General features: G+C 39.0%; 1 protein-coding gene across 1 annotated transcript in view; it reads right to left on the bottom strand.

The window, feature by feature from the left end:
• The window catches only part of si:ch211-26b3.4 (connector enhancer of kinase suppressor of ras 2), a 58,876-nt gene extending 38,080 nt beyond the window's left edge, over window positions 1-20,796 (bottom strand). The window contains exons 1-2 of the mRNA XM_061834861.1: window positions 20,733-20,796; window positions 5,147-5,310 (exon numbers count right to left, since the gene is read on the bottom strand). Of these exons, the coding sequence (XP_061690845.1) occupies window positions 5,147-5,310; window positions 20,733-20,796 (228 nt within the window). The remainder of the gene's footprint in view (window positions 1-5,146; window positions 5,311-20,732) is intronic.

The following is a 20,796-nucleotide window of genomic DNA, read 5'->3' on the forward strand; positions in this document are numbered from 1 at the left end:
AAAGAGGCTGATTCCTGCTGACACGACAACTGCACACGCACACATACACAGATCTAGATGCTATTCCCCCTCTGCCTCTAGATCTATTTAATACAGTCACGACTACAGTGACTACAAAGGAGAGAGGCACGGTGGCAGCAAGGGGAGCGAGAGAGCAAATTAGAGAAGCTAAAGAGGCAGAAAACAAGTGAGGAGATGAACAGAGAGCAACAAACTGTACAACTTGCTGAAACTGGGTCATGCATGTTATGCTCTTTATGATCTACTGTATGGCAATGTGAACGTGCGTGTGAACTTCAAATGTGTCTATGCCCATGGTACAATTAGGCTTCCATGTGCTTCAGCATGGCATTTGTGTCTCCCTTCTGGGGATGGAGCTTACAAATGAAGAGGAGAAATGAAAACCTGATCCTGGCTTATTGTGTGCAGATTTATGTGTTTACGCGCATGTGTGTGTGTGTGTGTGTTTGCATCTGTGTGTATGACTAGAAAAATAATTTGAGCGTGCATATGTCCCTGTGTGTGCCAATCAATACAACACAAGGGCGAGGCCATTAGTGCAGCCCCCACTGCCTTCATGTCGATCCGGTTGCCATAGCAGCAGTATGGGGTAAAGCCTCTTCTTTGCTCAAATACTGTACCATCATTGCCATACTCAGATAATCACAATCAAACATTATTTATGATATGAAAACCGGGCCTCACTACTTTCTTCTTCCCTCTCTCTCTCGCTGAACATCTAACTGCTACGCTTTACTGCACTGTACAGCATATACCCTTTGCATCCCATTATACTAAAAGTTTTTCATATTTCCAAAAAAATAAGCCATGAGGAAATACATCGTAAATAGATAACTAAAATAGTCAAAATAGTAATCACGTGAGAAAAAAAATGTAGAAAAAGAACTATCATTTAAAAAATGATTTTAGTAAATTATCCATCCATCGATTATATGTCACTTGTGCTCATCATGAATGAACTGGAGCTTACTGACTGGGATGTCAGATACACTCTGGACTGGTCAGAAATTTATCTCAGACCCTCTAAATTATACAGACATTCATGTGCAAATTCATACCTATAGGGAATTCAGGTGATTTAAACTATTTGCGCGCTATGGCACAGAGGGGAAGTATGTGTCCCAAAACCAAATGGTTGCCAATTCCCTGCCTGAGGGCTTGTCGCCATTCTGTCTCTGAGCAGGACACTTGACCTGTATTGCTTGGACTATTGGACTATTGGTGGCAGTCGGAGAAGCCGTGGCTGCAGAATGGCAGCCACACTTCAGGCCAGGTGTGGCTACACAAGGAACTGAGCACCACCAAGTGTGACTGAGGAATGATTGAATAATGCAGGAACATGTCAAGTGTCTTTGAGTGCCTAGAAAAGCACTATACAATATGCTGAAAGTGTAATGCATTATTATTATTATCCATCCATTTTCTGAGCCGCTTATCCTCACGAGGGTCGCAGGCATGCTGGAACGTACCCCAGCTATCTTTGGGCGAGAGGCAGAGTACACCCTGAATTGGTTGTCAGCCAATCGCAGGAAGGATATAGTACAAACAAACACCCATTTGCACTCAAACTGTATACACCTATCGGAAATTTAGTCTTCAATCAACCTACCATATACTGTATATTTTTGTGATGTGGGAAGAAACCAAAGTACCCAGAGAAACCCCACACAGCCACAGGGAGAACATGCAAATTCCACACAGCGAATTCAATTGGAAAAGGAAAGAGCAGGAATTCATTATTTTTGATGAAACAAGCCAAGTTTTGCAGATTCCTGAATAAAAAAATATGAAAACAAGATTGCTCTATTAAAAAAAAAAAATATTGCCTGACAACAGAAAAGAAAAGACACGAAGGGCACCATAAAGAAGAACACCACCAACTCAGAGGATAACATTTCTTAAATGCAAAGGTCAGAAACATACACCCAAATCATGAAATATTCATCGAGATACAAGTTCATGTAAATTGCATGCAGTTGGGACACTCTGACACGACAGCAGCTAATTTATTAATTTGTTAAAGCATTGATTGAACATACAAAATTTACTCCATTGCAAGGGTGAAACATGTTCAACAATGCTATAAAAAAGGGACTTTTACATTGAGGCTGACATTTTGGGATGGAGTTTTGAATTTACAATCCACATTCACCTCTTCATCCTTAGTAGGAGAAAAAGCAAAGAATCATGAATTTGTGTTTAGAAGTTTGCTTTAGATATGAATGAGTGATGGTGGACAAAATAAGGTCACTTTATTGTGGTCAAATATCATCTATTGTATAAAAGCAGCTGTAAGAACGTTGAATGGCCATACTGAGACAATTCATGTCATGATGATGATGATGATGATGTGTGTTTATGCGATATGTATGTCCTGTGCCAAGTCATAGGATGACTGTCACCATGTGCCACTTATTCCCATGTTGTAAAATTTGAATGGGAAGAGGAGCTGTTTAACAGCCACAAGCACACACACACACACACAACCTTGGCTAATCCACCAGTGTGTGCCTGAGAGATAAGGAGCATCACGCATTATTTTTTTTCCACATCCTCTCTCTATTTCCCTTTCCCTCTCACACCTCCTGTCCTCTCTTCCTCATTCTCTCACTTTGAGGGTAGCACCTAATTCCCCCTTAATTCTCTAAACCGGAGCAGGGCTACTACACAGGCTGGCCGTCAAGACATACAAAGCAAGCCTAAAATGACTTAACCATTTCATAGCCAAAAATAAATAGTTAAAAAAAAAAGAAAAAGAGGTTGAAGAATCTAAACACGGTGTGTATGTGTGTGTTTGGATGAAAAGGGGGTGTACATATTTGTGTAGCAATATGGTTTAAATTGTTGACTTTCCCTTCCTCTCCTGCATTGTTTTGCAGCATTTAATGCATTTGTCCTGGTTGATATTATTTTGTCGTTATCTCAGAAATAACATTGTTCTTAACAAAACTATGAACAAGTATGCTAAGAAGTCAGAAATTTTTTTGTAAAATCGTCATTTACCTTCAATACCATTTCAAATATAAATTCCAGTTGATGTCACAAAAATGCTCCAAGACATAGAAAGTTGGCTCATAACCGCAAATGATAATCCTTTTGTTGGTTACTGCAGATGAAACAAACATGGATGGTTTACCGCAACAAATGTCACCTCCGTAAGTAAAAAGAGTTTGTGATACATTTTAAGCAATGTAATTTATGGTAAGATTTCCTCCAGTTTAAATCCCGGTCTGATCTTCGTATTCGATGACATTTTACGGGGCTTGACAGGTTTAATTTTACTATTCAATATTTAGAAACAGTGTTACTAACACCCACCACCCCCTAATGAATGTTAATGGAGAAACCTTTCAATCATTGCATGACTTGATGCGGAAATGTTATATTTGAAGTGTTGGCGTAATTACAATCAATAGTGCATTAAAACCCACACGCAACACATCAAAATAAACATTCAGGGGATAGATTTAAATATAATAGAACCTTCAAACTCAAATACAATTGGGAATTCTGCCAAAATTTTCAGCAAAAGTATGCCTTCAAAGTCCTAAAAACACAGAGGTGATGTCGAGACATCAAAATGTTGAGCAAAGCTTCTGCAAATTTTAGAACACTTGAACATTTTAAGTACGTATTAGGTAATATTTGTTTTAATTTGGGATTCAATCTGTGTTCTATCTTTCTGCTGTCTTTTCAAGCACCTTGGTTTGGACCTTCCATGTTCCACTTCCACTTGTATAAAACATCAAGTTCCCCTCCTCGTGTCCCTTGTCTTTATGTTTTTCAACAGATTTTTTTAAAATACAAGGGACCCCAGGCATTATGAAAAAAAACTACACGTGTGTGGTTCTTGCACTTATAGTGTGTTGTGTCTGATATGTGTCGTCATTCCAAGACTGACCTGTGAATGGGAGCATGGCCACAGCACATGCACACTGTCAGAAAATACAAAAAAAGAAGAACAAGTAGTAATAAAGAAGACCCCCGCTCCATTGCAGTTCCGCCTTTGCGGCCCCAGCTTCTCGTGGAATTCTAATTGGAACACCTCTATTTTTAGTTCCAGATTCCCACGCTATATTGGTGCATCCATAGCCTACCAGATATTTTTTTTAATTGAAAGTATTCTTCTGAATGCTTTGCTCGGCTGTGGAGTATAGCCGTGCACCAAACAGTCACTGCAGGCGATCGTAACTGAGCGCTGAAATACATCAAAACTTTCATTACCACTAATGAGTTACAATAATTTCTGTTTTATTTATTGGGTTTTTGTTTTATTTATTTGTTTTTTGTTATATTTATTCATTTTTGTGTTTTTGTTTGAATTGAGTTCAAAGAGAATGGGGGGTACTTTTGTGCTGAAAAGATAGATAACACTTTTTTAGGAGCAATGCATTTGTGGATTTTCACTTCTTTTGCAGCAGTGTATGGATTGTAGCTACTACAAAGACGCGTTTAAAAGCCGAAGAAGAAATATAAAAAGGTAGTGGAACTATTAGTTTATGTGGTAAGCAGATTATGGTTGTGAATGGTTCTCCTTCTTTTTGTGGTGAATGAGTTGAAAGCCACATGATAAAACATTCACCATAACCGGATGCTGCTCTATTTGTGCAGTGCAAGCTTCAGGTTGCTTCCTAATTGGTTATTGTTCTGTTTGAGGTCGCAGTCACAGTGACTGTGGCTTGGCTGAACTCAGTGGTGACCAAACACAGATTTGCAATTGTAAATATTGAGCAGGTTTAATATTTACGATTGTTGACCTGACCATTTTCAGACCATATCAGGAGGCGGGGAAAAAACAGTCTCCATATTCCCCAACACCACAGAACGCTCAAACCCGTTAAAAAATTCCTTCAGCGAAATGATAATTGGGTCTTTGACGACAGGTAATAAGTGGGGAGAAATGCTCAAACTGGGTCCAATTATCATCAAGTGTGTGCCCGGATTTGGGAAGGCAGAGAGTTCAAATACATCTTTATTATCTCTGGCTCAACAAGTATAAAATAATTATAAAAGAAGAAGTATGAAATGCACACAGCAAAGTGGGCAAAGTGCATGAAACAGGAATTGCAATGTCTCTCTGCATGCACAAGACATAAGAGGAGTATTAAGGTGAACAGTGACTGACCAGGGCACAGAGGAGGTCAACTGCTTCTAGGATGAGCTCCTGGTGTCCTATCCTAGTAACCCCCAACTCCTCCAGCTCCTGATGAGTGATGTGCAGGAGCTGCTCCCCGCCCATTTGCTCTCGCTCGAAACTCTTCACATACTGCTGGAGACAGTCATCCAGCCCTGAGAGAAAACAGGAAGGAAGAGATCATTCAGGTCAGTATTCATTAAAGGTTCATCGTAGTTTGCAATAAACACTTGGAGATAATGATCACAAACCCGGAATAAAAGACATGCTATGAAAGCTAAGAACATTTCTTATATCAAAAGACACAAAAGGTAGAAATGACCACTTTAACTGAAACAAGTTTTGGCATTTTTGCTGCAATCTTCGTCTTGCTGGTTTGTTAATAGCACTTAAGTATGGATAAGAAGTTCCCTTCCATTGTTGTTTTTTGTGTGTCTGCGTGTGTACTGGTACTGATCGTTTACTTGGCAAAAGTTATTTAATCCCCAATTAAGATGACATTAAAAATATACCTCAAGAGATGGAAGTAACATATTGGGTTTTCAGATTATTGTTGTTAAATTGTGACTGCCTGCCTTTTAACATATACTATAAAATGTGGCAGTATGGGATAGTATTGATCGGTTCATAGCTTCCGGCTCAGGACAATCAAAATCAGCAAAAAGTAAACCTTTCCACAGATCTAAAGAACAAATCTATTAGTATATAAGAACGCATACAGTAAGGCAAAAATGCATGAGAGCGCCCATCAGAGACGAGAGTAGTATGTCGCTGTGTAAATGTTTGCCTCAAACATATCGCACACGCAAAATAATTACAATTGCTCTTGTTATTGCGTATTTGGCACTCTGTGGAGCCATGCTGATAAAGCTGAGTGGAGCCGTGAGGAAAACACTAATGCCCGAGGGAAGCGAGGGTAACAGAAAGAAAGTGTGGTAGCACCTTCGCATGTGCGCACACGCACGCATACGCACACACACACACACGAACAGAACAAATAATGAGTGAGAGGAATCTTGCATTCAGTATGTCATGGGATGGCACACAGAAGGCAAAATATTCGCTGAGTGTTGCTCACAATCTTGTTACACACAGCATTGCAGAGCAAATTTCAATCTAACACGTATCTATTTGCATTGTTACTCCCCAAATGGAAGCAATTTAATTGAATTTGGCTCATTTTGTTTGTTTCAGATGGTATCAGATCATAAAAATGTATTTTGTACATGAAAGTTATATATGGGAATTTACTGTAGTGTGGCACTACTAATATTTTTTTTTTTTTCAAAATGCAGAAACAGCATTTTCTAGCTTTCAACTCATGGAAAGGGTCAATAAGTGTCGACAAAATGTTTTCTAATGCCTAGAATGGTGACACAGCTCATTCTTCTTGACAGTATGACATGCTGGTAATCCCACATATTCAGCTCACCAGGCTTCAAACTGATTAAATTGTTGATGACACGGCCTCAACATTTGAGAAAAAAGGCAGGAGCTGCAAGCGTATGTTGACTTAAAACCAAAGTGACTACAAACCTGTAAACAAGTGTCACCATTGTAGCAGTTTTAGCACAGCTAGGCATTTTTCATTTTGTTTATTTTTTGCAAAATGCCCACACTTTCCAGTGAATTTTTGTGAGTTACTTTTCTTAAATGTCTGGGGGAAGTGACTTGTAGATGAAAGTGGCGGTCCGAGATGTGTTCATATGTAGTACAGAACCACAAAATGGTCTATAACATTTAACTGTGTAAACCTAAAATAAGAACATTTTTAAGAGAGAGGTTTCAACATTTGAACTAACCGTTAAATTCAATTGGATCCTTTTGAACGCAAATTAGACAATGTCTAAACACATATAAAGAATTTTGCAAAAATATAAATCATATTGTCACATCTTATGTAGCGTATAGAGTAACTAATGTGCTCAGCCACATTCCAGTATTCAATTTTAAATTGCACTTCCTTTAAATTGTTAACTACTGCTTTATCATAAATTATGGTCCATATTGACAGAGCTACCTGCAACGTGAGCGAATGAGCACATTTCTTCATGCAACCGGCAGCGCAATGATAGAGGCAGAACAGAATCAGCATCAAGTAACGAGGAATGTGAATTCACAACTCAAAGAAACACATTTGCTCTTCCCTTTTGTACCGCTGCCTCTGAGGCAAGGAGGAGTTTAGGAATTGTGGCTGGTCACAGGTATGGTATGTTTCAAGTTGCTTGTCATCATACTATTGTGTTGTTTTTAGTACATGGTTATCTTTTACACATTTGGTTTTTACTGTATACAGTATGACAGGAAGCAATAAATTCAATCACCTAATAATTAAATGAGCTATGTGAAACCCTTTCAGTATGGTACGGTTCAACTTAAATATTTACAAAAGATATGCTGCTATGTTTATTGGCATCAATTTGAAGCAGCATTAATAAATGCATGTATTTTTCAAATAGGTGGCCAAATATGTACAGTACATAGTAGTTGCAAAAGCAAGTAATTGTGTCACCATGTGGACCAGTACAGTACGGTATAACTAAAAATGTGTGACATGCAGCAGCTTGTCAGTTGTTCGAATCAATACATTTTTGCTCAAGGAATAAGATCTAGAAAGAAAGAAAGAAGAAATTGCCAATAACAAATTTTCTTAATTCATTTTTTTTTCCATTAACAAGCTGTTTATTATATTTTAACAACAAGATAAATACATAGTGACCCTTCTCTCGAGCCGGTAATGCAGTATAATACAAGTCGAACAAATATTAGCCCAAGCGCAGCTAAAATAAACACTTTTTTTTTCATGAAGTAATGTCAGAAGTGTCACTGTGTGTAATCAAGTTATAAATTGCCTTTCCCCGGAAGCTATTTGCTGGAAATAAAATGTTTTATCATAGCTGTACTGCAGACTACAAAAATCCACAGTAAAGATTGCAGCCATGAAGATAGAAGTGTAGCTCGTTCTTGTGGACTTATCAGGGTTGAAACATCTGCATGTAACAATTTAATGCAAGAAAAAAGGGTTAAAAAACCACTAAGATGGATTTTTAAAGAGAATCTGATTTTACTCAGCAACAGTGGTTTGACCAGTTTTATGCTGGATTGTTATCCAGAACAATTCAATGCAATTGTTTTTGAAAAGTTTCTTTCCAGGTAGCTTCTTTATCCACATTCCAATTCAAATATTTTCTTTTTTGTAAGCAAAAGAGGAGGGTTGCCAATCAACCAACACCAATAGAAGCCTCAGAGTAGAAGTAAAGGATCAGCGTTTGCTTGCCATCAGGACGCTACACTGATGCAAGGCTAAGGACCGCACACTAACATACAGATAAACAGACAATGTGCTGTACTGTGTTGAAAAATCATTGTTTAAGGCCCAAACAAAAATGTGATTTTACCTACTCATATGACTCAGAATGAAAAAGCTACGTAGCACTGACTTTCCTGCTTGCCGGTTAACATTAACGGAAATGACCGTCGAGACCATGTTTGGGTCAGAAAGGAACTTGTGCAAAGAGCAGTGACAGGCAGTGGAGACTTCTCGCTTATTGCCTTGCCCCTACCTTTGAGTTTTCAACTTGAGGTAATGCAAGTTAAAAAAAAAAAAAGTCTCATAACTCGCTAAAATGTTCTTAGTGTGAAATATTTATCACATCATAAAAGAATATTCTCAGGAAGGTGACATTTTAGCTCTCCTGTAGGTGATCTTTCAAGTGCACGTGAGCCTGCTCTCTGAAACGGAGCTTGCTGGATGTGGATGCATTCTGAATCTATGGCACTTTTACAGGAAATATTAATCTTTCAGCACATTTGCCTCACAGGTTTGAGGACTGGGATTTAAATCCCGGCCTCGCCTGTGAGGTGTTTGATCGTTCTCCCTGTGCCTGTGTGGGCTTTTCCAGGTTCTCTGGTTTTCTCCCACATACCAAAAACATGCATTAATTGGAGACTCTAAATTGCCTCTAAGTGTAATTGTGAGTGTGACTGTTGTCTGTCTCCATGCGCACTGCAATTGGCTGGCAACCAGTCCGGGGTCTACTCTGCCTCCTCCCTGATGACAGCTGGAATTGGCTCCAGCACTCCCGTGACCCTTGTGAAGCTAAGTGGCTTAGAAAATGGATGGATGGATGGATGGATGGATGGATGGATGGATGGATGGATGGATGGATGGATGGATGGATGGATGGATGGATGGATGGATGATGATGGATGGATGGATGGATGGATGGATGGATGGATGGATGGATGGATGGATGGATGATGGATGGATGGATGGATGGATGGATGGATGGATGGATGGATGGATGGATGGATGGATGGATGATGGATGGATGGATACAATGACATTATAGGACATCATGCTACATAATGTGATGGTTCTTGTGTTGTATCTAAGAGGCCAACACAAAACGCAGAAACAATTTATCTCATTCAAATCTGATCATAGTTAATTGCCTCGCGATAATAATTGTTCTTAATTCAACACAAGTAAATTATAATAGATAACCATTTTATGTAGGAAATAATGATCAATTACAGGATTGTTTTTAATGGGTTTATTTACCTAATTTGTAGATTCTCAATCTATTACATTTACCTTGAGTTCCACATGAACTGTTTATCATGGAATTTCATGTCAGGTCTCAGTATTGAGTAGAGAAACTAGAGAATGTTTTAACACCTGTAAATTGTTTTCTCTGCACTGAATCCTTTCTTTGTTTAAGCAAACTTTGTCCATTTCCCCGTTAAGGTTCCACACAATACAAACACATTATGTGACAGAGTTTGCTTTTCTTATTTTTCAGGAGTCAAAGGCATAAAATGGTCTTTTAGGCTACAGTACACTAGCAAATAGAGCACACTTACTGCAGCATTGCAAGCAGATCATTCTTTTATGGTCTTGAAAAAAATGCCCAAAACAAACCACGAAGAGAGGTACAAATGCCCTTGTGTGCGTGTTTTTATTTTATTTTTTTGTAATTAAGTCAGATCAAAGGTTACTAGGATAAAAACACCCTAAAAACTCTAAAATTGTTTTAAAAATATAATAATAACAATAATAATAAGTGCTGATCCTGGAAACAACAGGTGCAAAAAGGACACACAAAGACTCACTCACACACATACACAAGACTCTTTGTCTGAGTGTCCGGATAGAGCTGGTACTTTGATAAGATGCCCGCTGCATTTCTCATTCAATGCACAGCTCAGCCATCAACTGTGTTCTCCTCGTTTTTCCATCAAGCCTTCATTTCCTCCCCTATTTTGGGGCAGCTTTTGTTCATTTTGCAACACACGTCCCCATTTGTAAATTTCCTGCTCCCCTCTTGCTGTTTGGGGTCATTATACAGGAAGGGTTGTGTTTTTGTGTGTAACTGTGTATCCATACCTCACTGTATGTCTAAATATGTGTTCTGGGCATGTTCAGCGGGAGTCTGTGAGTTGTTTATGCCTCCCCATCTTATGACATGTGTAGTGACTCCAACGCGATCAGATTTGGTTTCCATGGTTACCGATGCCCCACTTAAAGCTCATGCTCTTGTGTTTCTGTGTGTGCATGTGTGTATGTCTGTAAATGCAAAAATGAATTTCACCTAAATAAACAAAAACTCCTGTTAAAATGGTTTGCAAATATACATTAACAGTATTAACATGATGTAATCCAAACCAGAGCTGGAGGGACTCGAGTTGCCAGTTTTATGACTTGTGACCTGCTTGCCAATACTTGACTTGACTTTGGACTTGGTAGAAACTTCACCTGAGTGGGAGTGTCTTAACTATGTGCATGAACAACGATGGAAGGAGCTCAATTGATAATACAATTTGGATTCGAGGATTATCGTTGTCAATGAAGTCTGCAGAAAAAGGATGGCAACCTCTGTGGCTTGCAACTTGCGCATTAAAGATGCATTAAGAATGAAGCCGAACTTCATCCATGACCACTAAACTTACAAAGACAAATAAGATAATTTAAGTTTGTCAAACATTAAGCTTCATAGGACTGGTTGGGGAGGATTAACAATAAAAATCATGTGATTGTGAACATTTTGGTACAACTAAATAACATAATTAGGGGTGGGACAGTTTAAAATAATTTATCTGAACAATTTGTTTTGGTTCAAAACGCACACAAAAGTCACTATTTTTTCTCTCTCTCTTTCTCCTGCAGTCTAGACCAAAAGGTTTTGCTTAAAATGTAATGCCAACCATAGAACAGAGAAAAATTTAGAAGTTAAAAGGTAAAAGAAAAACCCTTCCTAGTGTTGTGGAGATTGAAAACAATCACTTTTTTTTTTTTTAATGATTGCAAGAATGATAAAAAAGTCATCACCAGAAGATGCCTGGTGTTTGTAGGTCTGCTACATGGGTTCACTTTGCATTACCATCAAAAATGTTGGCAAAAGTGTGGTCCAATATTAGTGAGTACAGTACAAATTATGCGTAGCTATGTGTGAATAGAATTTTCACACTATTGAATGTGTGTCATCATTAAAATGTCATATGTTGTGTCCACTCCGTGTTAAAGCTGTCTGCGCTGTTTTTAAAATTTAGACTGCAGCATATGAAACATAAACTTTAATCAAATGACAATGGTCAATTTGTTCAGAGTCTGTGCTTCTAAATAAATGAATGATCCCGATTTAGTCATTTAATTCAAGTTCACATGACTTTTTTTTCAGAAATGCAACATTTTTATGTCATGTATTATTCTCTTAATTATGAATTCTTTTCATGGTCCATTAGACCATCAGGTTCACGTCTAATTATATTCAACCAACATAAAACTGTCTTGCATCTTGCACAATGGTCTTCTCTTAAGAACCATACGAGTTACAAGGCTGTTATCATAAAGTAAACAGCATAGTTAAAGAAGTTTGGAAATAAAGTTCAGTTAAATTGAATTTGAAATACAAATGTAAAACAATTCAGTGGAACAAATTCAGTCAATTAGGATTTCAGCTGTTCATTTAACTTTTATGAGGTGTGAATCATTTTTTTGTGATACGATTTGTGAAAAAACTTTTATTACCACGCCGATATACCGTATGAGAGTGGGCGAAGATTGTATGACTTGACTTGCGACTTCCTTAAACCAATTCATGAATTTACTCAACTTTCTTAAAATTTAGCGGTGACTCCACTTGAATTGCTTGACTTTTTTTCCCCTAACTGATTTTGGGACTTGTTTGAGTCTTGAAAGTTATGACTTGAGATTTGCTTTTGACATGCACATATGTGACTGACTCATATCTCTGATCCAAACCAATTTGAGTGGAATTGTTTTGGAGCAATACATAGAGTAGGTTTATGTTTTATCTATTGTCTAGCTATTGAAGGCATTGTGTGTTTCCCTCACTTGTGATTGCACACATAGGTGAAAAACCTGTACCTGAGTCCTTCCAAATGTATTATTTTGAATGTCTTTGTAAAAATGAAGGAATGAATGACCTTTACCATCTGTGTCCACTGTTCCAAATATATATACAATATACTGTTTGTGTTCACATGAGGGCAGTTGGGGTTAGAGAGGAAGATGCAGGAGATAGGCTAAGATGGCAAAAGATGACACGCTGTGGCAACCCCTAACGGGACAAGCCGAAAGGAAAAGAAGAAGAAGAAGATACTGTTTGTGTTCACACTTTGTGATCGACTGACAACCAATTTGGGGTGTACCCAACTCTTCGCTCGAAGTTAGCTCGGCATCGGTTCTAGATTACTTCCAATCCAAATGAGGACAAGCAGTATAGAAAATGGATGGCTGGATGTTTATAGTCATTTTACAAAATAGCATAGTTTACTTGCCACATTACACATAATATAAAGTTCCCAGGCCATACGGTGCATCAGCTGGAAAGTGTAGGCTTCACAGTTCTGAGGTCCTGGGTTCGATCCCAGACCCGCCTGTATGGAGTTTGTATGTTCTCCCCGTGCCTGCGTGGCTCCCACATCCCAAAAACATGCAAAATTAATTGGACACTCTAAATTACCCCTAGGTGTGATTGTGAGTGCAGCTGTTTGTCTCCATGTGCCCTGTGATTGGCTGGCAACCAGTTCAGGGTGTACCCGGCCTCCTGCCCGTTGACAGCTGGGATAGGCTCCATCACTCCCCACCACTCTTATGAGGATAAGCGGCTAAGAAAATGGATGGATGGATAAAGTTCCCATTCATTATGTACAGCAGATTAAAAAAAAACAGGTTGTAAACACCACGGTTCTATTTCTGTCATTATTTTGAGTTCATATACAGTATGTATATAGTGAGCAACAAGCTTACTGATCAAGTTACATGAAGAGAGGAACCCCAGTTCGATCTAACCTTTTCAATTCTCTCATTCATTGAAATTGAACATCCATGGATATTTTCTGCATGAATCTCATTTGAAGACACATGAATTGCCTCCCAGAGTTGCTACTCGGAAGTACACTGCTGGCCCGTCCACCCACATCGAGCTTCCTCTAAGGATGCTCCGCAGACCCTCAGGCTGGGATCATGCCTCGATGTATCATGGGTTTTGAGATTTTTTTTCCCTTTAAACCCGCAGAAGATAAGGATGAAATTGTGTTCTTTTTAAGCATTGGATGGAGCATCGTCTTGCATTAGAATTATTTTACTGCGGGAGGTACATTTCTTTTTATTACATGGCATGAAAATGGTCGGCGGCACAGTGGCTCAGCTGGTAAAGCGTTGGCCTTACAGTTCTGAGGACCCGGGTTCAAACTCGGCCCGCATGTGTGGAGTCTGCATGTTCTCCCCGTGCTTGCGTGGGTTTTCTCCGGGCACTGCGGTTTCCTTCCACATCCCAAAAACGTGCAACATTAATTGGACACTCTAAATTGCCCCTAGGTGTGATTGTGAGTCTGGCTGTTTGTCTCTATGTGCCCTGCGATTGGCTGGTGACCAGTTCAGGGTGTACCCGCCTCCTGCCCATTGACAGCTGGGATAGGCTCCAGCACTCCCCGCGACCCTTGTGAGAATAAGCGGCAGAGAAAATAGATGGAAGGATGGATGAAAATGGTCAGTAAGTAACCCTACATCCACTTTCCTTACACGACTGGATAAAGTTGATTTACTCTATACGCAAACACCTGATCAGTACCGATAGAGCTGTGTATTATTCTACTTTACATATTCTTACCAGATGTGGTATTTGACTGCATCCTGGCCCTCTTAATGTGATTGCAACAGGGCCATTTCTTCTCACACTTATTTTGACATGATGGCTCTCTCTCTCTTGCACAAAGCTGTGATTGGACAGGTACTATCTACTTATGCATATTTCTGTGCATCAAATAGAACCAGCATGCCCTTCGATTCCAAAGTGCCCTAGAGGTGATTGTTCCCGGAGTGCGAACCAAATTTGGGAAAAGGGGATTTAGCTACGCTAGCCTGGAACAAACTACGAAAAGGCCTCAAATTACATTACGGGAGGTGAATTTAAAACTATTCCAAATGATTATGAAAGCAGCTCTTACAGACAGTGCAACCGTGTCTGATAACTTGCCTGTAATCTAAATCCGTTGTGAATGTTGTTGTATTGTTCCTGTTGAAATGTGATGTAACTCTGTCTTTGGGCTCCCTTGCTTGGCCAAATCATCCTTGAAAAAGAGATTTTAATCTCAATGATGGCGTTTTTCACAGAGGTCATTTTGATAACTTCAGAACCCCCAAAAGGGCCTACTATCTCTTTTCCAATTATTCCATTCAAAATATCAATTTGCCATCTTCGTCCATTCAGAGCCCCATCTGTCCGCATCATCTGAGCGTACTATGACATTCATTTGTGAGTACAAATACTGTATTTAAAAATAATACACGTATTTCTAAGGCCATTGTAAAGCATGTTTTTGTAAGATTGGGTAGGGGTGGCTGAAATACAGTTTTATTCACAGCTGCTTTTGGAAGATCCTGTATCAGGAGGATCTTGGGACTCCAGAGTTCACAGCAGCGTCAAATACTGCTTGATATACATCAGTGGGCTTTGAACAGTGCCTCTCTTAATACAATGCATTTGCTTGGCAGAATCTTTCCTTGAATATATACCTTTATAAGAACAAATATATTTAATGTCCATTAAGGGTTTTCATTCCTTTGCGAAGTATTGGACTATTCTGATTTGTTTCATCAAAAGAAAGATTAATCCTTTTTAGTATTATGCATAAAACCCGTCCCGTGACATACTTGTTCATGGGGAAAAAAAAAGTAATTTCATTTGGCTTGATCGGGAAACAAATTATCGAATATGTCAGATAAGTGAACTAAATTTACAGGAGCAACAACATGTAAAAATTTCTCCAGACAAAGTAAAAAATGATAACGTTTGATGGAACTGATACAGGACACTACTGCACTCCTTCCAGCTGGTTTATCCACTCAAGAATAGTTTTTATGTAATGAAAGACTACATTCAATAACCAATCCATCCAGAAATTTAAGAAATTCAAAAGGGTTCAAGACCTTTGCTGTTTCTGACCAAAATTAAGTAAATGTTAGAGGAGATGTGTGTACAGTTGTGTGAACATGCAGTATGGAAAGCTCTATAAAACTTTTGCATGTGCAAAGAAAGGCATCAGAATCAGAATCACCTGTCAATTGCTACTGTGTAATATTAACAACCTTATGACTACAAAATAGAGATCAGCTAAAATGCTTGCCCTCCCCTGATTCCACTCAAATGGGATTGTGTTTTGTGTAAATTCTGCTCTTCATTTGAAAGATGTTCAATTTCATCATCTTGCCAAGCACAAAAAGAGTCCTCCCATTGTTCTATTAAAGGTTAAGCACTTTTCCTTACTTGGAATGGACATTTAAAGTACTTGTGTACGTCATGCATTTTCATTGCTTGGACAATATTGGTAACCCATTTTTGTTATTTTGTAAAACTGGGAATCTGGGACCAATATTTAAAGGCTCAAAATTGCTTTTGCCTCCCTATTTCATATGAAAAGTCACATAAAAAAACACAAATAGTCAACACAACTATATTTGAAACCTTGTTTTTATTCTTGTTCAAATCTTATTTTATTATTTATGGATTAACTTATCTTATCTATCGTATTTACTTTATTTACTTATCTCATCTAAATATTATTTTATGTGCTATGCAAAATACATACTGCCCCATTATCATAAAAAAATGTATTTTATTTTTTTTAAAAAAACAAAACCAATTAGCAGCATTTGTGCATTGAGTGATCTTGGAACACACCCTGACACGTTTAGTTTCTGTCAAACACAAATAGACACCGAGGAAACTCCTCCAGCGTGGGTGTTCAAAATAAATGCTGATGAGTCATCTTTCTATGAGTCTTGCCGGTGTTGTGGCGCTTGAAGTCCTTCAGCAGCACACAATGTCTAGTATTCTGCTTAAGTAGATAAACCTTGCACTACTGAAATTAAACCTTAACTTTACGTGTATTCCGTACCCCCATTTATGGGATATGAACTGTGAAATGTTACATATCCTGGACATTATTTTGGTGTCTGAAGTCTTGGAAAAAGTGATGGATAGATGGAGGTCTGTTGCTATAAAGCACACCTTTGCCATTCCATGACTTTGGAGTTGAAACTGGACAAGGTCAAAAAATGTTTCTCTCTTTCTCTCAAGAATTGCCCAAATAATGGTGATTCAAATGTAAACATTTTTAGATTATCAGCCACAGAAGACAGAGGCCACATTTCAATCATTTTAAGAATGTAAAGAATCAACCATGATCGGAAACTCTAACTGCTCCCTTGCTTCAGGGGTAAAAAATAGTGGATGTCCAAAAATGTTTATGTATATGTACATATCTCAATTTTTGACCATTCACCCCTCTGAAAATATTAGTGTGCCTTCTCAAATGGCTTCATTGCTTCATTAAGTGAATCTGTGTAGGTTAAAAGGGAATTAACCCCCCATAATTCTAAGGTAGGAATACATTGTATGTGCCCACACAAGTTAAAACACTGTACGCTGTCTAACTATGCATTAATGGGGAAAAAAATAAACAGGCTTAATAAGTCAGGGCAGCACCATGTTGTGCAAACGCATTATCAGCTTTGAAAACAAAGCGCCAATGGAGGGCTGGCTACAACCCCACCACTCAATTGAACTGTCAGCTGAGAGTTTGCAGAGGAGACATTGGGTCTATTGGTCTGTCCTGTCCCCAGGTGGTTTGTTACTTTTACGCATTAACCAATTTAAAGTGCTGAAAATACTGTAGCTAAAGAACAAATCTGTTCACGCTCACAAACACACCATTCTCTGAGAAGTGATGAACAGCTCAACTCCTTCGGTCATTCTGCTGATAGGCAGTGTCCGTCATGACTGAAAGTCTTTTTTAGACAATAAATAAAAGTAGTAAGCCTGGAGTAAAAAAAAAAAAAAAAGAAAAAGAAAAAATTAGTATGCCTGTTTTGTTAAAAAAAAATAATAATGATCGCTTTGATGCTTCAGTAAAAACTGTGGCAGCATTAGGACGTGAAGATTTGTTTTTACCCTTTAAAATGCTTTTGGTTTTATTTATTGCATCACCCATGGGTCGAGGACATTTCAAAAGGAATCGACATGCTGTTGTGAGTCAGCCTGCGGCCGACAGCCAGGGCAAGAGGGAATTTGGTGAGCCGCTAGCCTTAATGCTAAGATAACCCTGAGGTAATGGCTAAGCTAGGGTAAAACAGTTAATTAATAAACTAAATGAAAATTTTTTCATGGGTATTAAACTGGCGATTTTTGGGCCCATTAAATTAGTGATTAAACATGATTTTGGGATGGTTTTGTGTTGATGGTGTGCATGTGCATGCTGTTTAGTAGAAATTTAAGTGATAATACCAACAGTGCTGTGTTTGGCATCTCAAGCGATATGGTGTTTTGATTTATTTCCCTAAAAGTACTTTTTTAATGCAAGGATCCCGCCCAACGGCAAAAATATGTAGCTGGTCATTGCTTCATATTTACTACCTCAACATGGTAATACTAAGAAATGAAGCTGCAAAAGACTCAGGAAATGATGACTGCATCACACTAGCAAAAACATCTTTAGGTGGCACGAGATGCAATTTTATAAAATGTATTTTTTCGCAGCTATTTTGTCGAGCTAAAAAAAACAACCGAAAAAAAAATAGAGATCATTTTCCATACCGCTTATCCTCACTAGGTTCACAGGCATCCTGGAACCTATCCCATCTGATATTGGGGAAAGAAGCAGGGTACATGCTGAACTGGTTGCCAGCCAATCGCAGGGCACATTTAAACAAACCATCGTTCATACACACATATGGCCAATGTAGACTCTTCAATTAACCTACCATACATGTTTTTGGGATGTGGGAGGAAACCAGAGTACTCATAGAAAATCCATGCAGGTACAGGGAGAAAACTACACACCGCTGAGGCCATAATGCAACCCAGGTCCTCAGAACTGTGAGGGAGATGTGCTTACCAGTCACTCACCGAATTACTGTATGGCTCGGTTTTGAATTAATGGAACAGGACTCGGGTTGGATGAATATGGATGAAAAGAGGCCAATTTACTCACTGTCTACTGCTGAGGTCAACCACTCCTGAGCAAGGCACTGAAACTGACGTGGTGCATGATGCCCGAGCTCAGACCACTCCCACAGACACTTCTCCTAATTAGTGGAATATGAATTACATCAATTTGTGTATGTGTCTCTCTCTTTTTAAAGGACTAAAAGTAATGGGACAATTACTACACAGCTGTTCCATGGCCAGGTGGACAAGTATGGCTGCCAATGGAACTGGTACACTTGTACTTATTGATGATGTGATGGCTAACAAAAGCTGCAGGGTCAATTCTAAAGTGTTTCAAGCAATTTTATGTGATCATACTGTATTCAGCCAAATGCTTGAGAACTCATTGGATAGCGTTTCACAGCGAAGATGAACAATGACCTGAAGAATATTGCACAAGCAACCAAGGTTTTAGGGCAAAGAAATTGAAACATGATGCAATGACCAAGTCAATCCCCCGACCTGAATCCAACTGAGCATGGAGCACATGCCGAAGACAGAATGGAAGGAAAACTGCCCCAAACATCATCAAAAAGTGGAGTATAACAAAACTGAACGAATAACTGATCACGTTTATCTTCATAAAGAGGTTGATTTGTTCGAATTGAATAGTCTGGAAGCCGCCTTGTTGACTTCAGAAGTGGGTTAGTTATCTGATTCTCAATCAATTAGCTGCATGGAGACAACTATTCACACTTACATTGGTGTTGATGACATATATGATTGCTATTTTAATCATTTAACTTAACATATATTTGGGACCATGGGAAGAAGTCTTAGAACCTGGAGCTGTCCCAAATGGGAACAAAAACAATCTCATAGACAAAACAAGAGAAGACAAGACAACACAAATTCATACCTGGAACCTTCTTGGTTTGAGCAAACAGTGCTAGCCACTTCTCCAGCGTAAAATTGCCACACTTTCTAACTATTTAATGGGGTACTCTGTCAAAATAGATGAAATATAAATAAAAGAATGTTTTACAGATATTTCATTTGTATTTGGTGATTTTGTCCACCATGTTTGGATTGAAAGAGTTATTCGGTTCTGTTCTGATTGTTTCCTGCCATACCATCTTTCAAAATAAAGCTCAGGATGAAGCCAGATGATGAGGCCAATCACAAAATTACAGGCCAAAAGCATCCATGTTTCCTCACTGCCTTGTCCCCTGGGATTTTCATCACCACCTCAGCATCTAATCGTGCAGAATTGTGATTCACCATTTAAAAAATATAAGTAAACTACATGTACAAATACGCCGTTAAGATGACTGATCACACATAATTGTGGACATCCCCATTTTCTCCCCTCTCAATCACCACTCTCTGTCACAGTTTGTGCTCTCTAAACTGATCAGTGTGTGAGTATCCATACAGCCCCCCACCACCACTTTAACCATATCACACATACACACAGACACGGGCATAAGATTAATGGCCACTGACCATTTGAAGGGCTCACTGAATTAGGAAATGCAATTGAATCTCACTGAACAGGTTGACTTTATGGAACGTTGAGATTTGGTTTGATCTGAGGTGTGTACGTGTGCCTGCGCCCTCGCATGTGTGTGTGCTTGTGCGATGTGGCTAACACTATTAACATACACGGGAGTACATCCCACACACACACACACACACACACACACACACACTCACAGACACATACGTGCACTCAGTGGTGATGTGAGCTTTAAGCGTGTCAGTGAAAAGAGCAGATGACAGCTTCTCCACTTCCATTGATAAGATCATTGCATGCTTCTTACTCCAACAGCATCAGCACCATCAGCATCATCAGTCTGGAGGTTTGGCTTGACAGTCTCTCTCGCTCAAGCAGGCAAAATCAATGCTGAGTGTCCATACATTTTTTAGGACACTGATCTCACTGCACCACCCCCAGCACATTTTGGTTTTGAGTTAAAAGCACGCACTCATTCAGGTAGGAGAAGCTCTATGCATAAAGTGTGTGGCCGCTCGCTGCTCACTTCACCACCAGTCCCATAATCCTAAATCAGATCACATACGAGCCCGGACGTCAATGATGCAGGGAAGGGATCCTAACTCACCTTTCATCCAGTCCAGCACTTGCTTTGGTGTCCATTTACTTATAGGTTCCATAACCAAAGCCAT

Source organism: Syngnathoides biaculeatus, chromosome 11 (assembly GCF_019802595.1).
Source record: "Syngnathoides biaculeatus isolate LvHL_M chromosome 11, ASM1980259v1, whole genome shotgun sequence".
NCBI classification, from domain to species: Eukaryota; Metazoa; Chordata; class Actinopteri; order Syngnathiformes; family Syngnathidae; genus Syngnathoides; species Syngnathoides biaculeatus.